The sequence below is a fragment of the Bos taurus genome, chromosome 20 (genome assembly GCF_002263795.3).
Source record: "Bos taurus isolate L1 Dominette 01449 registration number 42190680 breed Hereford chromosome 20, ARS-UCD2.0, whole genome shotgun sequence".
NCBI classification, from domain to species: Eukaryota; Metazoa; Chordata; class Mammalia; order Artiodactyla; family Bovidae; genus Bos; species Bos taurus.
Window position 1 is genome coordinate 35994262 of NC_037347.1, and position 26075 is coordinate 36020336.

Genomic DNA, 26075 nt, shown 5'->3' on the forward strand with positions numbered 1-26075 from the left:
TGCATCATGTACAAGACTAAACAAGCAGCTTCCTCTGGTTCTGGAAAACCTGGACACTCAGAGCAATCATAAAGAAGAATCAATTACTACAAAATTTGGTTTCTAATGCTGTATATTGGAATCATGGGAGGTGAGGGTGTTAAGAAATATACTCATGCCCAAGCCCCACCCAGATCAAGTGAACCAGAATTTCTGTGGGTGAAACTGAGTCACCGGCAAGTTTAAAGAAACATTCCAGGCGATTCCAAGATGCAGCCAAGGCTGAGACATGCGGCTAAAAAGCAGAGTAAGGAAGAATACAACACAAAATGTCACAGAGGCAGGAATCCAAGGTGGGGCCGGGGGCGGTGATAGAGTCTGGAGGTGGTGGAAATGTACTGCTGTGTCTTCCTGGCTGGTATTCTCTGCAGCCTCCTCCAGCTCTATCAACTCAGTCTCCCCAACTGCCCCCCTCCCTCCTGCTTCCTCCTTCCCCAGCACTCCGGAATCCCCACCTCTCCACATCCTCTTCCCCGGAGTGAAACTCAGGTCACATTCTCAGCGCTGCTGTGCACATTAACCAGGACAGACGGCTCTTTGCTCTCACCCCTCTTCCCTGTAATGGGGCTTTAGTGAAACTGATTAATTATAGAGTGAGGTCACTGGGCTCCCCGACTCCAAATAAACGAAGTGTGCGTTGGCCCTGAGCTGTGGGTGTTTCAGGGTTCTTCAGGCTTCACAGAACTCAGACAGAGAGAGCTTCTAGGGTAACCTCCAGCGTGCAGGGGATCCTAAGAGGTTAGCAAGGGTACTTCTGGCCACTCATTCATGTTTCCATAGGTTTGTCTAGTTTTTGGAGAGTCAGGAAAGCTGGGAGAAAACCTTCCTCCAGGCATGCCACTCAAAATCTACCAAAGAGCCGGAAACTTTCCACACGCTCTCCCTTTCTTGCTGTGAGTGACGACTGTAAAACCGAGTCATGAACGCTCCCCCTTTCTTGCTGTGAGTGACGACTGTAAAACCGAGTCACGAGAAACTGAGTCAAGTGCCATGACTGGGCTGGGGCTTCCATAGTGGCTCAGATGGTAAAGAATCTGCCTGCAAGGTGGGAGACCTGGGTTTGATCCCTGGGTTGGAAGATCCCCTGAAGAAGGGAATGGCTACCCACTCCACTATTCTTGCCTGGAGAATTCCATGGACAGAGGAGCCTGGCAGGCCACAGTCCATGAGGTCACAAAGAGTCGGGACACAATTGAGCGACTAACGCTTTCACTTTCGCTTACTGACCAGGTCACTGGGAGGGGAGGGGGCTTTTCCAGGAAGTAAGGAGGAAAGGCTTGTGTGTGTTGTGTGAAGAGAGCAAAGCCTGACATGTTCAGAAGGAAGATGAAGCCTCTCAGCAGCTCAGCTTACCTCCTAAGGTAGAATTTCAAACCCATGATTTCACATGGCCAGTCCCACTCACGGTGGGGGACAACAGTCTGAACTGAGGTGACACTGACCTCACAGTTCAGCAGCAAAGGGAAGCACAGCAGGGCGAGGAAAAATTGACTGGGTCCCTTTTCTGGGCCCCACACTGGGACACAGAGAAGGACAGAGTCCCTGGGGCCCTTCTCAGAGCCCAGCTGTGCACATCCTTGAGAGGACCTCCTCTCACTGCCCCTCCACCACCTTAGCGCCTCCCGTACTTTGCCTCAGATCCCCCTCAGGGATTGGTGGCCCCCATTCCTTCACTGGTTGCCAAGAGAAATAGGACTTGGCTGACATCCAGGAACCGGATGTGTTTTTCTTCAAATCCTTTTTTCCCCATGTTTACTGGTCCTGGACTCTGGGTTGGTGGGTCAACTTACATGTCTGTTGTAGACAGAACATAATCTCATGACCAGAGAGATCACAGGCAGCCCCAAGAGAAGGAACATGTGACAGATATGAATGGGGTCAGTGTCCTGTCTCTTACTAGCTGAGTGGATTTTTTTTCTCAAACCTATGGAAGGACTCTAATCTGTGCTCTTAAGAGTTGGGTTACATGATTGATGAACAACCATTAAAACAGGGTGGTGGGGATGGAAGTGGAGGCAGCAAAAACAATTGGGTCTTGCCTTGAGCAAAAAGCCAAGTGACCCCAAAGAGAAGCAGGAGTCACTATGAGACTCTATCCATTGCCTTCCCTTTTTGACAAGTGTCTGCAGTGACCTGGTCCAACTGCCCCCTCAACAATACTAGGATATTCTAAGTAGATCTATTGTAAAAATTCATCTTCATTAGTTGCATTCATGAGATGTCCGCTGGGCACAGCTGGGAGCAGATGCTATAAGAAAGCGGGGCTGGAAACCAGGTATGCTCCGAGAATTAAAAAACATAATTTTAAAAATGTTAAAAACTTCCTCATGGTTTCTTTCTTGGGTATAGCAGTTTGCACTGATCACAGTTCTCGATTCCATTGTCGGTAGTCAAATTCACACCATGCACGTGAGGAAGGGTAGCCTGTACCTTCTGGATGCTCCCACTGAATGGCTTGAGGATGCCCGAGTTCTTCTTCACATCATCGTAATTGGGGACCCCACCGATGAAAATGTCCGAGTTGCACTTAATCTGGGTGAAGCCTCCCTGCCAACAGATTAAAAACAAAACACGGTATAACCAACTGTGCCTCTGGTTCCCTGTTAGGGAACAAATGGCTGAGGCAGTCTCAAGACTCATCATGATAATTTTTATACATATTGGCCCAACCTTTGTCTTGTTTTTCATTGCTGCTTACCACCTTTTTGATTTTTTGTAAATTTCTGGACATTTCTGAGATTCATCATCCAGAAAATGCAAGCGAATATGGTAGACCACTACATCATCAGTGTCACTCTCTCCCTGCAGGAAGGCTACCTCTAACCTGTCAGTCTCAAGTGGGGCCATGTAACTTGCTTTGGTCAACAAAACATGAGCAGGTGAGAAATGAATCATTTCTGGGCAGAGTCTTTCAGAGCCAGGAGTGGTTCACTATGCCCTGTTCCTCTACCCCTATTTCCAGAGGTCCCCAACTTCTAGGATCTAATGCCTGATGATCTGAGATGGAGCTGATGTAATAATAATAGAAATAAAGTGCACACTAAATGTAAGGTGCTTGAATAATCTTGAAACCATCCCTACCCTCCCACCCCTCTTCCGTGGAAAAACTGTCTTCCTTGAAAGTGGACCCTGGTGCCAAAAACGTTGGGGATCACTGTTATTCCTTCAGCCTGGGTCTCAGATTAAGGCTGCAGCTGACTGTTGATGGACATGTAATGTGGATGAGAAATAACCCCTCATTATAAGCTGCTGTTATTTGGGGCGCACGTGTGCCTGAGCCTCTCCTGGCACTGAGATCCCACTGGTTTAGCACTTTGCTTAGATTTGGATACATGATCCAAATTCTAGTACAGGACTTATTGATATATTCACTAACGGTAAAGACAGAATTTCTTTAAGCCAAGAGAAAGGGAAAGCATGGTGAGTGGAAGGCATTCCTTGTTATCATATACAAAGGGCAGAGAAATTCCTTCCAGATTCTTAGAGATCCCTACTGTCAATCCCCAAAGGCTTCTCCTGCTTCTGGTCATTTCAACAGCCTAAACCCAACGGCTGGGCTAGATAACAAGCTGTGTGTGAGATTTAATGTCTAAACTCCTTCAACCATCTTAAGCAAAATGTTAAAGTGCCCTAAGATAACATGTAAATTTGAGACCTCTGGGAATGAACACATTTGGGGTAACATAAGTTATTGTTTCCTTTGATTTATGGTCAAAAGAAATACAAAGTGTAACCGGATTCAATTATTTAACAAATACTATTAGGTACCTACCATGTCCCAGCTACTAAGTGGTGCACAAACCACAGTAAATAAGAAAGCCCAGGTCCCTCCCTCCAGGGGCTTACACTGTGGGGCAACACAGACCAGTAAACGGGCAGGTAAGATAAGCCCCGTGACCATGGGGGCGCCTGGCAGGGATAGGGCATCTCATACTCTGCTCCAGAATTAGGGAGTGGGAGGTGAAGCAGGAAGAGTCAAAACTGAGTCTCAGAAACTGGCTGGAGTCAGAGCTTGGAGGCATGTTGGGTACCAGGCAAAGGCAAGGAGGGACCACATCACACATGGATAGAAACTTACACTTCACCCAAAGAACAACGAGTTTTCAGGAAGAGAGTAATCAGATCTGTATTTTAGGACTATCACTGGCCAGAGGGAGGAGAATGGATTTGGGGTCCAGTCGGGGTAGAGAAGAGGAGACAGGGGAGCAGAGAGGAGGATGCTCCATCTAGGGGAGCGCTCGGAGTGGCTGAGTCCAGCCAGGTAAGAGCAGAGAGGTCTCGTAGTAGACAGGCTGAACTGCCTTCTGTCAATAACCTTCAGGCAGCTTTGAGGGTTCTTATTTAATGAATGGGGATGCAAGGAATCATCAGAGGCAATTTCAGGAATCCTTGTGGATTAGGGAACCAGGCAGGAGCTGTCAGGACACACCCACAGAGACCCATCGTCATCATGTCTTTAAAATAAAAAACTAGGAAGAAAGGAGGAGGGCTGCAAGGTCAAAGGGACTTCAGAGAAGCAGGCTGTTTTAAAAAAACTTGGGAGTTTCTTGGTTGTGTCAGGCAAACTGGGTGGGGTCTTGTGGGGTGACAGAAGTCTCTTTTGGCTCCTCATCAAAGTCCTCCCCCTGCCCCCTGCCCCCCACGCCTCTGCCACCACCGCCTGAAGTGGACAAAAGGCGGGGCTGCAGCGGGACCACAGGAGGGAAGCAAACAGACCCACCAAAGTGAGGCGCTCAGTGCCTGGATCCACCACTTTCGTTAAGCTGAGAGTGGCTGGAAAACCTGAGTAAACCCCCTGATAGGTTTTCTGAAGCCCTGGGAGCACTGCCCCTTTGAGTTTGCACAGCTTGACTCATCCTGGGCTGTGGGTGTTTCTCAGTGCAGCCAGCTGAGCAACGTGATGTCGGGTGTGGTTTGGACACTTAGGGGCTGGCTTAGCCTCCAGCGTATCCTGTAACCCCTGTCCCCCTCCTTCTCTAAGCTCTAAGACCACTATCCCCATTGACCAAGCCTTTGAACAGGGTATAACAGCTGCGGGGCAGAGATCCCGGGGGGTGATCTGATTAAGGTTTAACTCACCGAGATCAAGCATGGGTCTTCCCACTCTGGTCTCAGGGAGGCCTCCCAAGAACCACCCCCAGATGCACACAGAACAGCCATGCCTTCCCTCCTACCTGCTTACACTGCTTTCCAGGTGGGCAGCTCCATCCATTCAAAAAGCCGATAAAGAGGATGCTGGTTCTACCAGTCCTGGTATGGCAGTAACAGAACCCGAGGTGTGTGGTTTCTACCCTTGTGCTGTCTCTTCACTACAGGATCTCAAGGGTAAACACTGTGTCCCAAATAGTTCCTTATTTATAATCAAAGGCCTTAACCCTACTATTTACAAACACGCCCATCCTGTTTGTGTTACTGTTGTACAGATGTTGGTAACTAAGGCCTAGAGTGATACAGTGCTTTTGTGAATTTATATTATTAAGTCAACACACAGTCAGATCTACACCTGTGAGCTTCTAATTCTGTCTAGGACTAAAATCAGCTGTTTTCTGGACTGTATGAAAGTGAATCCCATTCTTGCTTTAAAATCCGTTTTTCTTTATACATTTTCTTTCCTTCCTCCCTACTTTCTCTTTCTTCCTTCTTTCCATCTTTCCTTCCTTCCTAATATATATGGGACATTTTCTAGGGTACTTGCCTCTTGAAGCAGAGCCCAGGTTGGGATTTTTCTGATTCCTAAGGAGGCCCTTGATTCTCACAGGACCTTCCACCACTTCCGTCCCTGAAGCTGCCTTCCTGATAAGTTCCCTTTTTACTCCCCTCCTCAACCAAGATCTTCCCCACCAAGAGTCCCTTTTCTTTCCTTTTCTTCTTTTCCTATCAATTCATTTTCTTATCAGAACAGTCACATTCATCAATACCTTCTTTAAATCTGTGATGCACACAATGAAGACTGTTGTAATTAAAATCCTGGCAAATCTGAGGTCTCCTCTGTTTTTAGGGGTCTGTAAATTTCATGTGTGTACAGAATGCTAGTATGTTGTAATTTAAAACAAATGTCTCTTAGCTGTCCTTAAAAATGCCATTTTCCTTCAGACATGACCTTGGAAATAAAAACATGGATGAAAGTTATAAACCTGAGTGGAAATTCTGAACTGTTGAGGTCATGCTAGTTTGCCAAAATTCAGACTTAAATTTGCCTTATTGCCAAATTCAGACTTAAATTGAATAAAGTGGGGAAACCACTAGACCATTTGGGTATGACCTAAGTCAAATCCCTTATAATTATACAGTGGGAATGACACACAGATTCAAGGGATTAGATCTGATAGACAGAGTGCCTGAGAACTATGGATAGAGGTTTGTGACATTGTACAGGAAGCAGTGATCAAGACCATCCCCAAGAAAAAGAAATGCAAAATGGCAAAAAGATTGTCTGAGGAGGCCTTACAAATAGCTGAGAGAAGAGAAGCAGAAGGCAAAGGAGAAAAGGAAAGATATACTCATTTGAATGCAGAGTTCCGAAGAATAGCAAGGAGATAAGAAAGCCTTCTTCAGTGATCATTGGAAAGAAATAGAGGAAAACAATAGAATGGGAAAGACTAGAGACCTCTTCGAGAAAATTAGAGATACCAAGGGAACATTTCATGCAAAGATGGGCACAATAAAGGACAGAAATGGTATGGACCTAACAGAAGCAGACGATATTAAGAAGACATGGCAAGAATACACAGAAGAACTGTACCAAAATGATCTTCATGACCCGGATAACCAGGATGGTGTGATCACTCACCTGGAGCCAGACATCCTGAAATGCAAAGTCAAATGGGTCTTAGGAAACATCACCACAAACAAAGCTAGTGGAGGCGATGGAATTCCAGTTAAGCTATTTCAGATCCTAAAAGATGATTCTGTTAAAGTGCTGTACTCAATATGCCAACAAATTTGGAAAACTCAGCAGTGGCCACAGGACTGGAAAAGGTCAGTTTTCATTCGAGTATCAAAGAAAGGCAATGCCAAAGAATGCTCAAACTACTGCACAATTGCACTCATCTCACATGCTAGCAAAGTAATGCCCAAAATTCTCCGAGACAGGCTTCAACAGTATGTGAACAGAGAACCTCCAGATGTTCAAACTGGATTTAGAAAAGGCAGAGGAACCAGAGATCAAACTGCCAACATTCACTAGATCATTGAAAAAGCAAGAGGGTTCCAGAAAAACATCTACTTCTGCTTTATTGACTACGCCAAAGCCTTTATCTGTGTGAATCACAACAAACTGTGGAAAATTCTTAAACAGATGCGAATACCAGACCACCTTACCTGCCTCCTGAGAAATCTATATGCAGGTCAAGAAGCAACAGTTAGAACTGGACATTGAACAACAGACTGGTTCCAAATAGGGAAAGGAGTATGTCAAGGCTGTATATTGTCACCTTGCTTATTTAACTTATATGCAGAGTATATCACATGAAAAGATGAGCTGGATGAAGCACAAGCTAGAATCAAGATTGCCAGGAGAAATATCAATAACTTTAGATATGCAGAAGACACCACCCTTATGGCAGAAAGCAAAAAAGAACTAGAGTCTCTTGATGAAAGTGAAAGAGGAGGGTTTAAAAGCTGGCTTAAAACTCAACATTCTGAAAACTAAGATCATGGCATCTGGTCCCATCACTTCATGGCAAATAGATGGGGAACCAATGGAAACTGTGACAGACTTTATTTTCTTGAGCTCCAAAATCCCGCAGATGGTGACTGCAGCCATGAAATTAAAAGACACTTGCCCCTTGAAAGAAAAGCTATGACCAACCTAGACAGCATATCAAAAAGCAGAGACATTACTTTGCCAACAAAAGTCTGTTTAGTCAAAGCTATGATTTTTCTAGTAGTCATGTATGGATATAAGAGTTGGACTATAAAGAAAGCTGAGCACCGAAGAATTGGTGCTTTTGAGCTGTGGTGTTGGAGAAGACTTGAGAGTCCCTTGGACTGCAAGGAGATCCAACCAGTCCATCCTAAAGGAAATCAGTCCTGAATATTCATTAGAAGGACCGATGCTGAAGCTGAAACTCCAATACTTCGGCCACCTGATGCGAAGGGCTGACTCATTTGAAAAGACCCTGATGCTGGGAAAGATTAAAGGCAGGAGGAGAAGAGGATGACAGAGGATGAGATGGTTGGATGGCATCATGGACTCGATGGGCATGAGTTTGAGCAGGCTTCAGGAGTTGGTGAAGGTCAGGAAAGCCTGGTGTGCTGTAGTACATAGGGTCACAAAGAGTTGGACATGACTGAATGACTGAACTGAACTGAGTACACTATTAGAAATAATAATAAGTAAAGCTACACAACACTGATCATATGCCGGGTTCTGTGGTATTTGAGAAATACAGTTATTCTAATTCTCACAACCCTATAATGCAGTGCTATTATTATCACGATTACCCTATTTTTTTAGATGCAAAAAAAAATCAAGATCACCCAAGATCACCATCTTGGGAGATCAAGTGATTAGACTGGTCTGAGCTCACATCATTGATAAGGAATGGAGCTAGATTTTGAACCCTAGGTGTCTGGTTTCAGAGTCTTTGTTCTTGTCAGATGTGTGATCACACCCCCACCCCCCTCACTGGCTCTGCTTTGGAGCTGTGTTCTGATCTACCTTGTATAGCAATGTGAACAAAGCTATGGGTTGGCAGGGAGGCATGGAGCAGGTGGGCAGTTCTGTAAGTGACACTGGTATTAGCTCACTTCCCTATGAAGGCCCCTACTATTATCAATCCCATTCCCAGTTGAGGAACTGCAAAGCTAAGGAGCTCGTCCAGTGGGAAGCTCGGGTGTTAACTCAGGTGAAATGGCACCAGAGTCCATGTATTAACCACTGTGCTGATGCTTTTGTCTCCAGGACAGGAAGGAAACAGTAACCCCACTCACACGAGTCATAAGGAGCAGATGTCCTTCTTACCTCTGCCATCCCCTCCACCGCCTTCTGCTTATCCACCTGCAAGATGCCATTCTTTGCTGTGCGGGACACACGCAGCTCGTGCCAGTGGCCCAGGGTGAGGGGCTCTTCACTCCTGTTGAAGGAAGGAAACTGAACCTGGGTTAGCATCACTGGCGTTGCAGATAATGTCCACCAATCTGGCTCTGATGGAGTGTTCCCACCTTCAGCACCTCGTCCTGTCCAGCAAAGAGAAGAGCCTCATTCCCCCTCATAAAACACAGCAGGGCTAGCTCCATTTACTGGACTCCTTCATGGGAGGACTATCTCACTTATCATTTTACTTATTCCTTATCACAAGTATGAAATGGGGGTAGGATTAGGCTGGTTTTCAAGATGAGGGGGTAAAATATGACCAGAGTTGCACGAAATCTTTGAAGAAGAGAAAACTATATAGGCTATGATGTAAAGCAGATTCCTTGATGTAATGATGTCTGTAGCATCCTTTGAAAGGCATAAAAAATAAGATGGATGGATGGGGGAATATAAGAATGAACAGACACATGATAAAGTAACTCCAGCAGAATGCTAACTGTAGACAGTAGGTGGTGGGTCTAAGGTTTATTGCACAATTCTTTCACCTTTGCTATATGTTTGAAGTGTTTCATAATAAAATATTTGGGAGGCAGATTCCGCATTGTCTGATATTGTGAAAAAAATTAAAAGTACTTTAAAAATTCAATTATTAATTCAAGATGGAAGCACTTGAAGTTTAAATGATATTGTAAGATTTTTACATATTATATTTCACAGTGAGGTGTGTAAAAAGAGTATAATTACTGCATTTGTGTCCCTAAAGATGTATATATAGTTCCTGGCCTTCTCTGACGCTCCCAATTATTCTGTGGTCCTGGATCGTTTTTGGAAGCCCACCAGGAATACCAGTGGGCGCAATCACTGAAAGGTCTCCACCCCTCACTTGATTTTTCGCTCTGGCAAATGCTTCTGCCATTTGTTCTTAGCAATTAGAATTTAATCACCTTGGCTCAATCAATATGCAATAAAGACCTCATTCAGCAGCCCATCTCCATAATAACTAACAGCATCTGAGCCTGTTCTTGTCCTGTAGAGGTCATTCCCTGTCAATACACTGCCTCCCTCAGCACAGGGATATTGATCACTGCCATCATGAGCTCATTTCAATTGTCTCGATTTTTGAATCAAGTTCATCATAAATTAGACCACCTTATCCTCTGCCTAAAGTTAAAATGATGTGGCCAACTCCACGGCTTCCTGTAGCTCAGGCTTTCACTGAATTGTCTTAATGAAGCAGGAAGTACTGGAAATGGTTTTTAAAATAAACATTTTCCAAAGGGCCACCTGAAACATTAACCGTGATGGGTGTTGTCAGTTACACTGCAGAGGGGTGGCCCAGGGGAGCAGATGATGGTTACTCTGAGTTCTTGCTTCTTTTTCATCACACCTAATGCTAAAGATTTTTTTTTTCCAGGCACCTTTCCTGACAAGCAGCGAAGGAATAACTTATGTTTTAAAAAAAATTTTAAATAACTCTTATCAAAAATAGGCACCGAATTATGAAAGAGAGAAATGCTGGATTTCTAAGGTTCCACGTGTCTGTGACCCCGCAGCTGGAGCTGCTACTGCAGATGTGCAGGGAGCAGGGGGCAATTTGTTCAGGAGGAAGGCTGATGAGCCACAACCCTCTCCAGACCCTTCCAGTCATTCCTTACCCAGGAAAAGAGCCATTTGAAAGTACAAGGTGATATTCAAGGTGTCTTCTTCCTTTCTTGACTTGACAAATTGTTCTAAGTGAGTTGTTTAGGCTGTTTTGCATAATCATATGTAAATTGAATCAATTAAATACCCACCAAAGTTGTCTTGAGACACAGGATGTTCCTGCATAACCAGAGACACAAAAATATTTGTCCATTCCCCAAGGTGGGAGGTGTTAAACTGATGTGTAGGAATTCAACCTTAAGGACAAGAATGAACTGTACTTTTAAAGAACTGTTGAAACCTAAGGCAATAAGCACTTTCCATCAGTCAGGAAAAATGATAACAGCGGTTAAGGGCAACCATGGCTTCCCTGGTGGCTCAGCTGGTAAAGAATCCGCCTGCAATGTGGGAGATCCGGGTTCGATCCCTGGATTGGGAAGATCCCTTGGAGAAGAAAAAAGGCTACTTACTCCAGTATTCTGGCCTAGAGAATTCTAGGGTCACAAAGAGTCAGGCACGACTGAGCGACTCACTTTCACTTCATGACTGTAACATCTCACAAAGAACTCTTTCTAGAGATGACAGTCTAGCAATATAAATTGTGACTGAATACAGCCCACAACTTCCTTTAAAACAACAACAAAGACTAACCAATTTCCTGCAGCAGGGCACTGTTGAACAAAACACCCTAGTGAGTTTCAAAAGAGGAGAATTCTCGAAATGTAGGAACAAGAAGCGTGTGTGCATTAGATCAGCAGGCCTCCGGCTGGAAGGTAAAAACTCCCATGGGAGCAACACAGTTAGAAGAGGGAAACAAACAAATAAGAAAAACACCGGCACCTCCAACTGCAGGCTCTGAGGGCTTCAGAGATCCTGCCACTTTCTATGAGAACAATCGATCTGCTGAGTTGACGAACAGGACTAGGTAACAGAGGGAAAGTTTTGATAACCCAGAACCAAGTCCACAGACGCTAGCAAGCCCTTTAGAAGCACTTAGTTACTCCATGCCATTGAAATCAGTCATCACACAGCCTTTTTGAGCACACTGGTCAGGGAAGTGTCCTTGCGATCACTGGTGATTCTCTGTCTGCTTCTTTATATGAAGAATGGTAAGAGCCATGCCAAATAACTAGTTGCCATCAAAGAAATGATGCAAGAGGAAAGTTACAATTTAAAGTAAGACCACCCCAATCGATTGATAATCGATCAGTGATATTTTAGGTGACATCATGTCACACCATGATTATGTGAGTTATGCATTTATTCGCATGTGAGCATGTATAATAATGGCACTGTGTTCACTCAAGGCTGGTGAGGAAGGTGGTGTCCCTTTGAAGTCCTCTTAATCTAATGGAAATGACGTGGAAATGACCTGGTAAGCTTTTGCCAATAGAACATTTGTGGGAAACAGGGCAGATGAATAATGATTTAATGTTTCTATGTGAATGTGGCTGTGATACACCCCATTTCCAATGGCCAAAGAGGAAAAAAGAATGTGAGGCCACCAAGGACATTTCTGTTCATTACATTTCTATTGCATGCATGCAACGTCACTTCAGTCTTGTCTGCTCTCTGCAACCCTGTGGATTGTAGCCCACCAGGCTCCTCTGTCCATGGGATTTCCCAGGCAAGAATACTGCAGTGGGTTGTCATTTCCTTCTCCAGGGGACCTTCCTGACCTTCCTGATCAAACCTGTGTCTCTTAAGTCTTGTGCATTGGCAGGCGGGTTCTGTAGCACTAGCTCCACCTGGTAAATCCCTACTTTTTCAACTAGTTGTTATGTATTTGCCAAGTGCTCACCAAGTGATGCTCTGAGCAAGGTACTGATTGACAATTTATGAAGTTTCTGCTGATTGTGTTGCATGATCTCAGGTGGAGAGGAAGACAGTTTACCCCCATCTGAGGCCAGCCCATTTTCCATAGTTTGAAGCAGAGATTCGCTACCTGCTAGGTAGTTATTTGAGAAAAGGAAACCTTGCCACCAGGAAAGCATGATCTCTAGGAAGCACATCATCTGTATTAATCAGGACAGGTTTCAGAAAAGACAACTATATACAGAAGACAGGAAGAGAGCCAACTGGTTGAAGACAAACCTTTCTTCCAAGTGGCTACTGAAAGGAGGACAGCCCCTGACAGTCTCAGCCCTTACCTGAGAACACCAGTCCCAGAGCCACAGTCAAAGCGGAACTCCACGTGGCCCCCTGCCATGTTGATGGACAGGAAGTCTTTGCTGCCCGTGTCATAGCTGTACAGGAGCACGCCATCTTCCGAATCCGGCCGAAATGTGACCTCAAATTCCATGAAGGAAAGGTAATGCCGGGGCTCCAGAGGCCAGGGGGTTGCAGCGTAGGACCTCAGAGACTCTTTGAACTGAGGAATGGTCAAGGTGAAAGCTGAAATAGCAAGTGCGTGGTTTAGAAACCCCTTCGTGCTAGAACTAGCCATCTTCTTTTCCTTCTGGGTATAGAACTCAAGGATATTTCTCAGCTGCTCTGAAGAGAAGTGGGTGGTGTGGCTGAGCTCTGGCCAGTGGAATGTGGTTGGGAATAGTACACAGCATTCCAGGTCTGGCCCCTATAGCTTCCTTCCATCCTCCACTCGCTTTCTCACCTACTGGCTGGATGTGGGAATCAATGGAGGATTCTAAGATCCTAGCAGGGCCACTAGAGGGCATCCCTGAATGACCAGAGCCACCCCTCTCCCACTGACCTGCAGCGATGAGAACAAGGACCAACCTTTAGTATGTGAGGCTACAGAAATACGAAGATGGAATAGAACAGCTCTTCCTTACTCTGACTCACAACACCCTCTTCGAGGTGACAAGAGATTTGAAATTATACAGTGTTAAAAAAAAAAACCTTTTCTCTAGGATGATGGTGTCTTAGGGCCAAATCTGAATCACTGGTAGAAAAGATAAAACTTTTTCATCCCTGCTTCTTTGCAAAATCTTCTTAAAAATTTCCATTATTATTGTGTGTATTCGTGTGTGCATGTATATATGTATATATATTAATAATCAGTACAGTGTTGAGAGGTAGAATAATTCAGCAGAACAGTACAAAGAAAAAGAAACATCACAGAGTTAATGTTTCTGTGTATGGCTTTCCAGCATTTTCTCCAAACTGTCAGATATTCTAAGGAGCCTGATCTCTGAATGCTTCAAATTCTGACACAAACCACACAAATATAAGCTTTTCAGAGTTATTTGAGGGCCAGGAGGAGCTCACCAAAGCATCGGCCCAGAACATCAAAAAATGAACTTGTCTTTTGGCCAGCTTGCCACTTTGACATCTGAAGACACTTCCACCTGGTTCGAAAAAAAGATTCTCCCATCCCTCCCCACAAAGCAACGTTAATCCCATACAAATATGTGGAACCTTGCTAAGTATGCATTGATGAAAAATTACACCAAGGTGAATTAACGATGCAGACAGAAATCGCCATCAATTTGCATCTTTCTCACCGTCTTCACAGTGTCGACCTCGAAAGCCCAGGGGACAGAGGCAAATGTAGGAATCGGCTTTGCTTGCCATGCAGGTGCCACCATTGATGCACGAGGCTTCATCACAGATCCCACTGCTGCACTCCCCTAAAAACAGAACAGGAATTACAAAGTTGATTCATCAAGTGAACCTGTCTGAGACTGGCCAGACCGACCACGTGTGATTCTGAACAAATACAGCTCATGCCCGTCTCCTGTTGATCAGCTCCTCTGCACAACTGCAAACCAGCTTTCAGGAGATGTGGGCCCTTCCCTTCATTTTAATCTGATTTTGGTTTATTCTTTATGAGAAGCCACACAGGTGCTTTAAAACAGGGTGGACACAGTAAATCAAATATTAAACTACCCTGACAGGGATGACGGAGCCGTTTCTGCTGTAATTCACCTCGCTGCTGTTCCCACAAGAGTGTGTTTCCATGCCTCCAATGTCAGCAGAGGCTTTATGTTAAAAAGCCTTCTTATTTGTGTGGCCTCAATTACCTTAAGTGCTGCCTGCCTTGTTGGCTGAACGCAGAGGTGAGCAAGATAAGCACAGAGGGAGGTAAGCAGCCTTGTCGAAGCTTATTAACTGCCTGGGTTGTCAACTCCTCTGACAGGAGCAGAGAGGGAGCAGGGGTTAGCAGGGGGTTCCAGAATCCTTATTTCTCAGCCCCCAGTTACAGTCTCATGAGGGACAGGAAGGTGACCAGAAGTAAAAAGTGCTGAAAGGTTCAACATCAGATGGCTTAGTTCTCTTTACAAATACACATTGGAGACACCCGTAAAAGGTACTCTCGGCCATTTTCAAGCCTAGTCAGCCCAATGAAATGAAAACAAGCTGACTTTTCCTGGGTTGCTTTACTTCTGCTTCTCTGCTCTTCCTTTTCTCCTTGTGTATAAGAGAGAACTTAGGCAGATGGGTCACAGCCTGGCCCAGAACAACATAGGTGAGTCCGAAGCACGTTTTCTCAGGATGGAAGAAAACGGGGTGCATCTGTGGTTGAGCCGTGAGCAGCCCAGCTCGGCATCCCACAGTCTCCGATGCGATGGAGCCTGGAGCTCTCCCCCTCCCCCTTCACCCCCTCTCCTAACATTGCCACCCCCAACCCCCACCGACTTCGTGAGATGAAGAGCCCTGATGTCATGATTGTGTCATCTCAGCAGGATGAGTCTCTTATCCTTTTCTCATCAGTCATCTGTGTTGGTTGAACTGATCCCGTCTTTTCTTCTCCCAAAGCCTCCTCAGGAGGAGGGGGAGGGGCTTGGCACACTGTGTACCCAGGAGAGGAGACCAACTTCAGGACCTGATAACACAATTTCATTACAGCCCTTCCAGACAGCACGGCTCTCCAGCCAGGTGGGAAGTCCAGCTGGGGGTATGGGGGGGCACTATAAGTTCAGATAGAAGTGATCCCGGGTCTTTTTCTCCAGCCATAGCCCTGAGAACATTACCAGCATCCACAGAGAGGCTGACTTGGCTTTAGGGAGCCAAACTCTCACAGGTCCTCTGGCTCCACCCATCTCCTTGGGCTGGGAGTCTTTCTCAGAGAAGTGCTGGTGCCACAGGAAGAAGTGGGGTCCTTGGTTTATCTTAGGTATACACGGGAACAATTATTTTACTCATTTGCTTTGTAACTATTTTTTATGGTAGGAGTTGACAGGGAGGGGGCTCGAAAGCCAGCCAGAGATATTTACTTGATGGAAGTAGTGTTTCAGCAAGACCGTGTTGGCAACGGTATGCATGATGGATTGTGAGGGATGAGGGTGGGGAAGAGGAGAAATGCCCTCAGAGAGGTAAACCATGGCTGGAGAGGCTGATGGCAGAGGAAATGGAGAGAAAGGGAACAATCAAAGAGGCACAGGGCAAGGAGGAGTAGCCAACTCATTCTGGAGGCTGAAGGTGGAAGAAGACTCCAGCATAACCTCAGGGTTTCTAGCTTGGGAGATGGAAAGGAGAGAGGCAAGAGGAAAGAAATAAGGAAGGCTGGGAACAGGACCGGGCTTCCAAGGAGTGGAGGAGAAGCTGTCTTTTGTTCACTTTAAACATAAGGTGATGGTGGAAGTGTCTGCTGCTGGGCACCAGGGCAGATCCGGCACACAGGTGAGGGCTGGTGGGACAGCAGCCACCTGGGGGTGAGCCTGAAACCAAGAGCAGATGGGCTCTTTGACAGAAGACAGGATGGAAGGGCTCCTGGAACTCCCACAGCACCAGGGAAGGGAGAGGAGCCAGCAGAGAAGACAAAGGGAGAACAGAGGACCCAGAGGATCCGGAAGCTCAGGGAGGTATTATAGAAGGTATTGCAAAATCTCACTTATGCTCATCACTCCTTTGAAAGCATGGTAGTTATTGCACCCACCGTTGAAGAATCACATCTCTAATGCTTTAAAAAGAATCATATAGGGACTTGCCTGGTGGTTCAGTGGTTAAGAATCCATCCGCCAATCCAGGGTACACGGGTTTGATCCCTGGTCTGGGAATATTCCACGTGCCAGGGAGCAACTAAGTCCATGACCCACAGCTACTGAGCCCGTGCATCCTGGAGCCTATGCTCTACAACAAGAGAAGCCACCGCAATGAGAAGGCCGTGCACGACAGCTAGAGAGTTGCCCCCGTTCACCGCAACTAGAGAAAGCTCGAGAGTAGCAACCAAGACCCAGCGCAGCCAAAAATAAATAAAATTTAAAAATCTCTTTAAAAGTGCTCATTAAAAAAAGAGACATACAGCACTATACTAATGAAACTTATTATATAGTTTTATTTCAATATAAAATTGTTTCTTATCAGGCATACTATTTTCTGCATTTGAAAACATCCTTCTGAGAAGAGTTCCATGGACATTACCAGACTGCCAAAGGGGTCATGACACACAAAAGATTAAGAAACCTTGGGTTATTGAGAAGTAACAATCCTGGCAACAAGGTCCCAGGAATATAGGGAAGGATGGGTGCAGAGCGGAGATGAACAGGTTAGTTTTAGAGAGAACTCTCAACTCTGAGAGCATGAGGAAGGAGTTCTCGCAAGACCATGTGTATAGGCACCAACACATAAATTAACTGACACCGACACCTACTATTCACCAGCTGTTGTGTGGGTTTATGCAAGATAATGAAGTGAGGGGCAGGAGAGAGATGAGGTCCTCGTGGAGGAAAGAGAGGGCGGAATGGAATACGCTGAGCAGACGAGGACAGTGAGCAGCCTCCCTGCCCCTCATAGACAAGTGATGAGGCTTGTCTATTTCCTCTGCTAAAGACCCGACAAGTCTGCCATTCCTCTCACCCTCGATCAAAACCCGTCATCTCTGATCTGAACTACTGTATGGGCTCCCAGCTGGCCTACATGCACCCCCATTAAGGATGACCCCTTTCAATAAGCTGTCTGTAGTCAGAGGGATCTTTCCAAAACACAAACTAGATCATGAGATCCACACCCCCACAAACACATCCCCACTGGGACAGACCATTTCCTCAGCCTGGAACGCACTTCCCTCTCATCTCTGCTTTCTAACTCCTACTCTTGCTTGAGATATCAACTTCACATTGCTGCTACTAAGTTGCTTCAGTCATGTCCGACTCTGTGCGATCCCAACTTCCACAGATGGAAGCCAGCCAGGCTCCCCCATCCCTGGGATTCTCCAGGCAAGAGTACTGGAGTGGGATGCCATTTCCTTCTCCAATGCATGAAAGTGAAAAGTGAAAGTAAAGTCGGTCAGCCGTGTCAGACTCTTAACGACCCCATGGACCGCAGCCTACCAGACTCCTCCGCCCATGGGATTTTCCAGGCAAGAGTACTGGAGTGGGGTGCCATTGCCTTCTCCACAACTTCACATTACATCCTCAGAAATCCTTTTCTTGACCCCCTACCCCATAAATCTGCCCATAATACATTAGCATTGCACTTTCCCTTTGTAACACTGACTCCAAATTGTAGTTTTACATTTGTTGAGTGATAATTATTTGATTAATTTGGTCCCTCCTCATGGCACATACAGGCTTCCCAGTTGGTGTTAGTGGTAAAAAAAAAAAAACCTGCCTGCCAGTGCAGGAGACATAAGAGACACGGGTTTGATCCCTGGGTCGGGACCATCTCCTGGAGGAGGAAATGGCAACTGACTTGAGTATTCTTGCCTGGAGAATCCCATGGACAGAGGAGCCTGGCAGGCTACAGTCCATGGGGTTGCAGAGTTGGACACAACTGAAGCAACTTAGCGCGTGCGCGCGCACACACACACACACACACTCACACACACGCATGGCAAGTACAGGAGGAATGAGCTGGGATCCTATCTTGTTCACTCCTTTATCCTAAGCACCTAGAGCTGTGACCAGCACTAAGCATGAGCTTAAGTATTTATTGAGTGGAAAAAAGAGTCAGAGGGTGATAAACCATAGTGTGACCCACGGCCCCTGCAGACTTCATGAATCTTAAATAATTTGGGGAGTTGGCTGCATGACACGGCAGGGTGTGGGGATCCAAGATGGGATTGGAAAAAGTGAGTGGTGGTGGTTTAGGTTGGAGATTTGGGGTGGAAATAATAAAAGAAAACACTGGGCCAAAGTTTGCAAAATTTTGCTGAGATTGCTGACTATTCTAAAATGTGAGTTCAGAGAGAGTCCACTAACTGGAAAAAATTTAATGAAGCGATGAGGTGTGACGGGTTGAGTAATGAAAGGCCCCCTGGAAATGGGTTTAGTGTGTTTGTTGGCGGGGTAGAGGTGGGACAGAGAAAACACTGAGGTTGACGACAGCAATGCCAAGTTAGACATCAGAGGGAGGAGCCATGACTTGCAACTGTCCTCACCCTCTTCCGGAAGCCTGCATCTCCACCAGAAACTACCGATGTTTACAAGAGCCCAGTCTCCACTGTGCTGAGACCACATTAACTTATAGGAACTTGGACTTCAACAGAACACACTCAAAGGGAAGCAAATATGGAGGGTGAGAAAGGATAGCTAGCCCTGTTCTATCACAGAGAAAGAAACTGGGAAGAAATGAAAAAAAGGTCATGTGACCAATGCCTGCAATTAAGATTCATAGAATAATAAGCCTATAGCTCTGCCCAGGGAGCCCAGAGCCTGCAAGGTGGACCCTCCTAGCTTATCCACTCAATGGAGAGGTTGGTATTGTAGAATTTAAAACGTTGTCAGGAATTGGCCCTTGCTCAACTTTGTAACTTCTTAACTTCTTGTCAGAGGTTTCTATAGCCCTGAGATTGCCAGACCTGTCCTTCAGGGCTATTTCCCTGATAGTTCAATGAAGAAAGAAGGAACAACTTATACCCTGTGATTATTGTTATTAATAAACTGAAGCCACATTATTATTAATAATATTAACAACAGGAAACATTTACAACATATTTGCTATGTGCAAGGCTTTATTCTAATACTCTATATGCACCAGGACTCATCCAGACAAGATACTCTTATAAGGCAGTTATGTTTATAGATGGGCTCAGTTGGAGAAAGTAACATAGGGAATAAGAAGAAGAGACTAATCATTTTCTTCCAAGTAAACTCTATTGTTTGTAGTATCAGTGGTATCACCTTTGTGACCCCATGGACTGTAGCCCGCCAGGCTCCTCTGTCCATGGATTCTCCAGGCAAAAATACTGGAGTGGATGGCCATTCCTTTCCTCAGGGTATCTTTTTGACCCAGCAATCAAACCTGGGTCTCCTATATTGCAGGCAGACTCTTTACCATCTGAGCCACCAGGGAATCTGAAAGATGGGGTACTGAGTCCCAAACCAGTTAACTACCTGGATTTGATCTACCAAATCCAAGCAACCTACCTTCAGAGTTCAGACCCTTCTACACCACAGGAGACTTCTGATGGGCCTGCTGGTTTCTACATTACCACAGTGGGTGCCTTTATAATAGTTCTAGTTATTCCTGTTGATTGTTTGCTTGACTAAGTGATCAATTGAGGGGAAAAGTAACATAGGGAATAACAAGAAGGAAGTAATCTTTTCCGTTCAAGTAAACTTGATCGTTTGTAGTTTTAACAATGGTGTCACCTTTAGGAGTGAGAAAAGTAGAAGGAAGCAATTTGAAGCCAGTTCAGGAGGCTTTGATGTGGCAGATGTGGTTAAGAGGGCAGACACTGAGCCAGAACTGCTGAGGTCACCATTCATCAGCTTTACCATCTATGTGACCTTAGGCAAGTTACTTAACTGTTCTGAAGCACCAGCTCTCATCTGTAAACATTAAAGCTAATCATAGCACCTATTGTAGGAAACTTGAGGTTGTTACAGTCCTTCAGTCATGTTCAACTCTTTGTGACGCCATGGACTGCAACACACCAGGCTTCCCTGTCCTTTACCATCTCCCAGAATTGCTCAAACTCATGTCCATTGAGTCGGTGATGCCATTCAACCATTTCATCCCCTGTCGTCCCTTTTTCCTCCTGCCTTCAGTCTTTCCCAGCATCAGGGTCTCCTCTAATAAGTCAGCTTTTTCCATCAGGTGGCCAAAGTATTGGAGCTTCAGCTCCAGCATCAGTCCTTCCAATGAATATTCAGGACTGATTTCCTTTAGGATTGACTGGTTGGATCTCCTTGCAGTCCAAGGGACTCTCAAGAGTCTTCTCCAACACCACAGTTCCAAAGCATCAATTCTTTGGCACTCAGCCTTCTTTATGGTCCAACTCTCATATCTGTAGATGACTACTGGAAAAACCATAGCTTTGATTATATGGACCTTTGTTGGCAAAGTAATGTCTTTCCTTTTTAATATGCTGTCAAGGTTTGTCACAGCTTTTATTTTGAGGAGAATAAAGTTATTCCAAATGGTGGCTATAAGTAACATGTGCTCAGCTAATCAGCTAAAAAACAAAGAAACAAAATAAACCAACTGTACCTGGAGTTATGAGTACCAAATAGCTCTGATGCAGGAATGGAGAGAGGGTGGAATAGGATCATACATGGAGAAGCGTGTGTGCGTGCGTGCTTAGTGGCTCAGTCGTGTCCAACTCTTTGTGACCCAATGGACTACAGCCTGCCAGGCTCCTCTATCCATGGAATTCTCCAGGCAAGAATACTGGAGTGGGTTGCCATGCCCTCCTCCAGGGGATCTTCCCAACCCAGGGATCGAACCCAGGTCTCCTGCACTGCAGGCAGATTCTTTACCAGCTGAGCTACCAGGGAAGCCCATGTGGTAAAGTAAATGCAGCCAAATGTGACAGTAGAGCCTAGGTTGCAGGAATGTGGCATTCATCATGCATTCTTTCAAAACAACATCTTGAAGAGAACAGAGAGACCCAAGAAAAGGACTTGCCATATCTTGCCACTAGAATGTCATACAAGGATGTGATGCTCAGAGCTGTGGCACCATCTTGGGATTATGAGTGAGAAACAAGAGAACCACGGAGATGCCAACCCAGAGATCTGACATTACTGAGTCACTATGAGGGACTGAACCACGTCCTCCCCAAATTCATAGGTTGAAGCCCTAACTCCCAATGGGACTGTATTTGGAGATACCACCTTTTGGAAGGCAATTAAGGTTTAAATGAAGTCATGTGAGTGAGCCCTACTCCAATCTGACTGGTGGGGAGTCAAGCACAGACGGAAGGCCGCATGCAGACACCATGAGAAGATGGCCATCAACAAGCCAAGGAGAGAGGCCTCCGGAGAAACCAAACCTGCCAACATATTGATCCTGAATTTCCAGCCTCCAGAACTGTGAGAAAATGAATTTCTGTTGTCTAAATTGCCTAGTCTACGGTATTTTGTTACGGTGGCCCTAACTGACTAAAACAGTCACTGAACTAACCAACCTTAAAATTATCTATCAGCTGCCTTCAGTTATGGAATAAATGTCCTTATTGCTTTAAAAGCAATCTTAGGTTTTTCAACAAATGGTTCTGGAACAATTGGGCAATCACACACACACACAAATGAATGTAGACACAGACCTTACAAACTTTGCAAAAATTAACTTAAAATGGATCACAGACCTAAAAGTAAACATTAAATTATAAAACTCGTAGAAGATAACATGGGTGAAAACCTAGATGTCCTTGGGTAAGGTGATGACTTTTTAGATATAACACCAAAGGCAGAATCTGTGAAAGAAATAATTGATAAGATAAACTTCATTAAAATTAAAAACTTCTTCTCTCTGAAAGACAATGTCAAGGGACTGAGAAGACAAACCAGACTGGAAGAAAATATTTGCAAAAACACACCTGATGAAGAACTGTATCCAAAATATATAAAGAACTCTTAAAGCTCAATAATAAGAAAATAAACAACCCAATTAAAAATGGACCAATCATTAAAATGTATACAAATACACTGGAGAGAGTGTGGAGAAAAGGGAACCCTCCTTCACTACTGGTGGGAATGTAAATTGGTGTAGTCACTATGGAAAACAGTATAGAGGTTCTTCAAAAAACTGAAAATAGAGCTAATGTATGACTGAGTAATCCCACTCTTGGGCATATATCTGGACAAAACTATAATCCAAAAAGATACATGCATTCCTCTGTTCATAGCATCATCACTTACAAAAGCTAAGACATAGAAAGAACCCCAAATCTCCAATGGCAGATGAATAGATAAAGAAGATGCAGTATGTACATATACAAGGGAATACTACTCAGTCATAAAAAGAGTGAAGTTCGGTCATCTGAAGCAACATGGATAGATCTAGAGATTATCATACTAAGTGAAGTAAGTCAGAGAAAGACAAATACCATATGATACCACTTAGATGTGGATTCTAAGATATAAAACAAGAACTTATCTAGAAAACAGAAGCAGATTCACAGACACAGAGCACAGACTTGTGGTTGCCAAGGAGGAGAGGGATGGATTGGAAGTTGGGATTAACAAATGCAAATTATAGTATATATGTATAATAAAATAACCTTGCTGCATACCAGAAACACTCTGATGGGGGATGTTGATATTGCGGGAAGGGGATATACATGTGTGGGGACAGAGGGCATATAGGAAATCTCTGCACCTTCCTGTCAATTTTGCTGTGAACCTTAAACTACTCAATCAAGTCTTAATTAAAAAAAGAAAAAGAAAATAGAAAAAAATATCCACAAACCTAGTTCTGCCCTATTTTGGATAAATTCTTCAACTTTTACAAGCCCCAGTGCCTTCTTGTATAAAATAAACGTAGTAATAATTTCTACTTCCTAGAGTCAGTGTGAGGAGTAAATGCTGCTGCTGAGTCGCTTCAGTCGTGTCTGACTCTGTGCAACCCCATAGACGGCAGCCAATCAGGCTCCTCCATCCCTGGGATTCTCCAGGCAAGAACACTGGAGTAGGCTGCCATTTCCTTCTCCAATGAGGAGTAAATGAGAGGGCTACAATAATGCATTTGGCACAGCAGTCAAAATTAGAATGTGACCACTTCTTTTAGAAGCAGACAGTATACAAAAGATCTTTCCACGTTATTGTGTTGGTTTTTCCACTGGACTGGATGAAGAAGGATAGGAGGACTCAACTATCGTTGCCTCGTCAGATTGGACCAGACTGCATTTCAGGAAGAAAGCCAAGACGGCAGCAGGACACAACCGGGGGTCCAGTGCACCCGTGGTCTTATTTACCACGTCCTGGTGTTCAGATTCAAAGTCATCAGGTCTGCAGAGCACCAACCTCACTCGTCAGCTCACCTCCCTCCTGAAGCTTGTATTAACCATCCTTGACCCAAAGCAGAAAAGCGACACACAGGAGCATACCTCCCACTTTCAACCACTTACCCACATCGGCCCCGCTGAGCACTTTCCCCAGTGGCCAGGGCCTCAGGTCCAATCTCTTCCCGTTAACAGTGAGTGCCTGCACACAGCCTTGAAAGCCTCGGTTTGTCCCTGTTGCTCTCACCAACCAGTAAGCACTGGGAGCGCCACCAAGATAGAGAGGTGTCCGGAAGGTAATTTTACTGTACTGGCCCTTTAAGAAAGATGGAAACCATAACTCACTAAACAAAGTCAAAAGCTAAAACACACCAGATGAGAGACATGATTAAGATGCAATACAGTGCCAGTATGATCTCTAGGTCCATCTGTGTTGCTGCAGATGACAGAACTTCATTCATTTTATGGCTGAGTAGTAGAGAAGGCAATGGCACCCCACTCCAGTACTTTTGCCTGGAAAATCCCATGGTTGGAGGAGCCTAGTAGGCTGCAGTCCATGGGGTCGCTAAGAGTCGGACACGACTGAGCGACTTCACTTTCACTTTTCACTTTCATGCATTGGAGAAGGAAATGGCAACCCACTCCAGTGTTCTTGCCTGGAGAACCCCAGGGACGGGGGAGCCTGTTGGGCTGCCGTCTGTGGGGTCGCACAGAGTCGGACATGACTGAAGTGACTTAGCAGCAGCAGTAGCAGTATTCCATAGAGAGAAGGCAACGGCACCCCACTCCAGTATTCTTGCCTGGAAAATCCCATGGACGGAGCAGCCTGGTAGGCTGCAGTCCATGGGGTTGCTGAGTCGGACACGACTGAGCGACTTCACTTTCACTTTTCACTTTCATGCACTGGAGAAGGCAATGACAACCCACTCCAGTGTTCTTGCCTGGAAAATCCCATGGACGGAGAAGCCTGGTGGACTGCCGTCTATGGGGTCCACAACTGAAGCGACTTAGCAGAAGCAGTATTCCATACAACCACATGGACTACACAGTCCATGGAATTCTCCAGGCCAGAATACTACAGGGTAGACGTTCCCTTTTCCAGGGGATCTTCCCAATCTAGGGATCGAGCCCAGGTCTCTGGCACTGCAGGCAGATTCTTTACCAGCAGAACCAATAGGGAAGCTATATATTACCACATCTTCTTTATCCATTCATCATATATATATGGATGTATATGGATATCCATATATCCAATTTATGGATTTTCTTCCACCCATATTTATCTTTAAGTCATTGTCCTACTGGAAAATTAAACCCACAGTTAGCACTGGAAACTCAGACAGCTGTGTTTTGAGAAGGGATGACTTTGGAATGCCTCGAAGGGAAAGGAAGGTCAGTCAAAACCAAGAGCAAGCCAACAGGCAGTGTACCGTGCTGGGCATCCAAAACAAACTTTCTCTTTCCAGTCCTGACACCAATTTACTGTGTATCTTGGATGGGCCATAGGACTATTCTGTGTCTCAAAAGGTGATAATACTAATTTTGTGTATACGTGGGCTAACGTTTATCCTTTTACTATCCCGGTCACCTTTATACTATGTCCTGCAAGAGGCATTTGTGAGAGAGACGGAAATTGCCAAGACTGAGTTGCAAAATATTTTGAAATTTACTCATGGATGCATTTTTTTAAAGTCTTATTACAGCTAAGTAGGGACATTTCCAATCTTAGACTAAACCACAATTTGGATTGTAGGTTTTGAGGTTATAAAATACAGAGTTGAACATGAAGTGGGACAAAATTAAGGTGCTCTTGGTTATTTGTTTTTTATTGCAGAAATATCTCATTTGTTTGGATTAAAAGATATAGAGAAGGGCTGGGTAAAGGCATGCTGCCAGTAGTTATAAAATTTGCAGAATGTAAGCCACTGAAATGTAATCTTTACCATTTATACTTTTGTTATCAATAAGTAAAACATCTATTCATTGCTTTATCTTTTCTAATGAATAGATAAGAATCATTTATAAATAGTGTATTAAATGTGAGCTAGGCAGCTTCGAAGTATTTACAGTGGATTTTAAGGGTTAATTATTTACATTTTTTGTTAGGTGAATTGAGTGCCTGGTTGGCTTATTTCATCAAGAGCCTCAGGATTTACTTCTTTTGGATCCCATCCTCATCTCATCCCATCCCTCTGACCCCATTCCCTGATCCAGGACCATAGCAGGAGCCCAACAGCTAAATCCTTTTCTTCTTTTCTGGAGCATTAAGTGCACCATAGGGGAGAATAG

At 44.8% G+C, this 26075-nt stretch overlaps 1 protein-coding gene and 1 long non-coding RNA gene across 4 annotated transcripts in view; one reads left to right on the forward strand and one right to left on the reverse strand.

Annotated features, from left to right (window-relative positions):
• EGFLAM (EGF like, fibronectin type III and laminin G domains) overlaps positions 1–26075 on the reverse strand; it is a 392874-nt gene that overhangs the window by 26523 nt on the left and 340276 nt on the right. For all 3 annotated transcript variants that reach the window (XM_059878754.1, NM_001083478.1, XM_024981331.2), the window contains 5 exon segments: positions 23913–24102; positions 14182–14307; positions 12868–13111; positions 9005–9116; positions 2470–2586 (listed from right to left, as the gene is read on the reverse strand). In XM_059878754.1, coding sequence (XP_059734737.1) covers positions 2470–2586; positions 9005–9116; positions 12868–13111; positions 14182–14307; positions 23913–24102 — 789 coding nt within the window.
• Positions 1271–9670, forward strand: LOC132343234 (uncharacterized). The gene is made up of 3 exons (XR_009491966.1): positions 1271–1400; positions 2848–2918; positions 8945–9670. It is a non-coding gene; the product is annotated as an uncharacterized lncRNA (long non-coding RNA).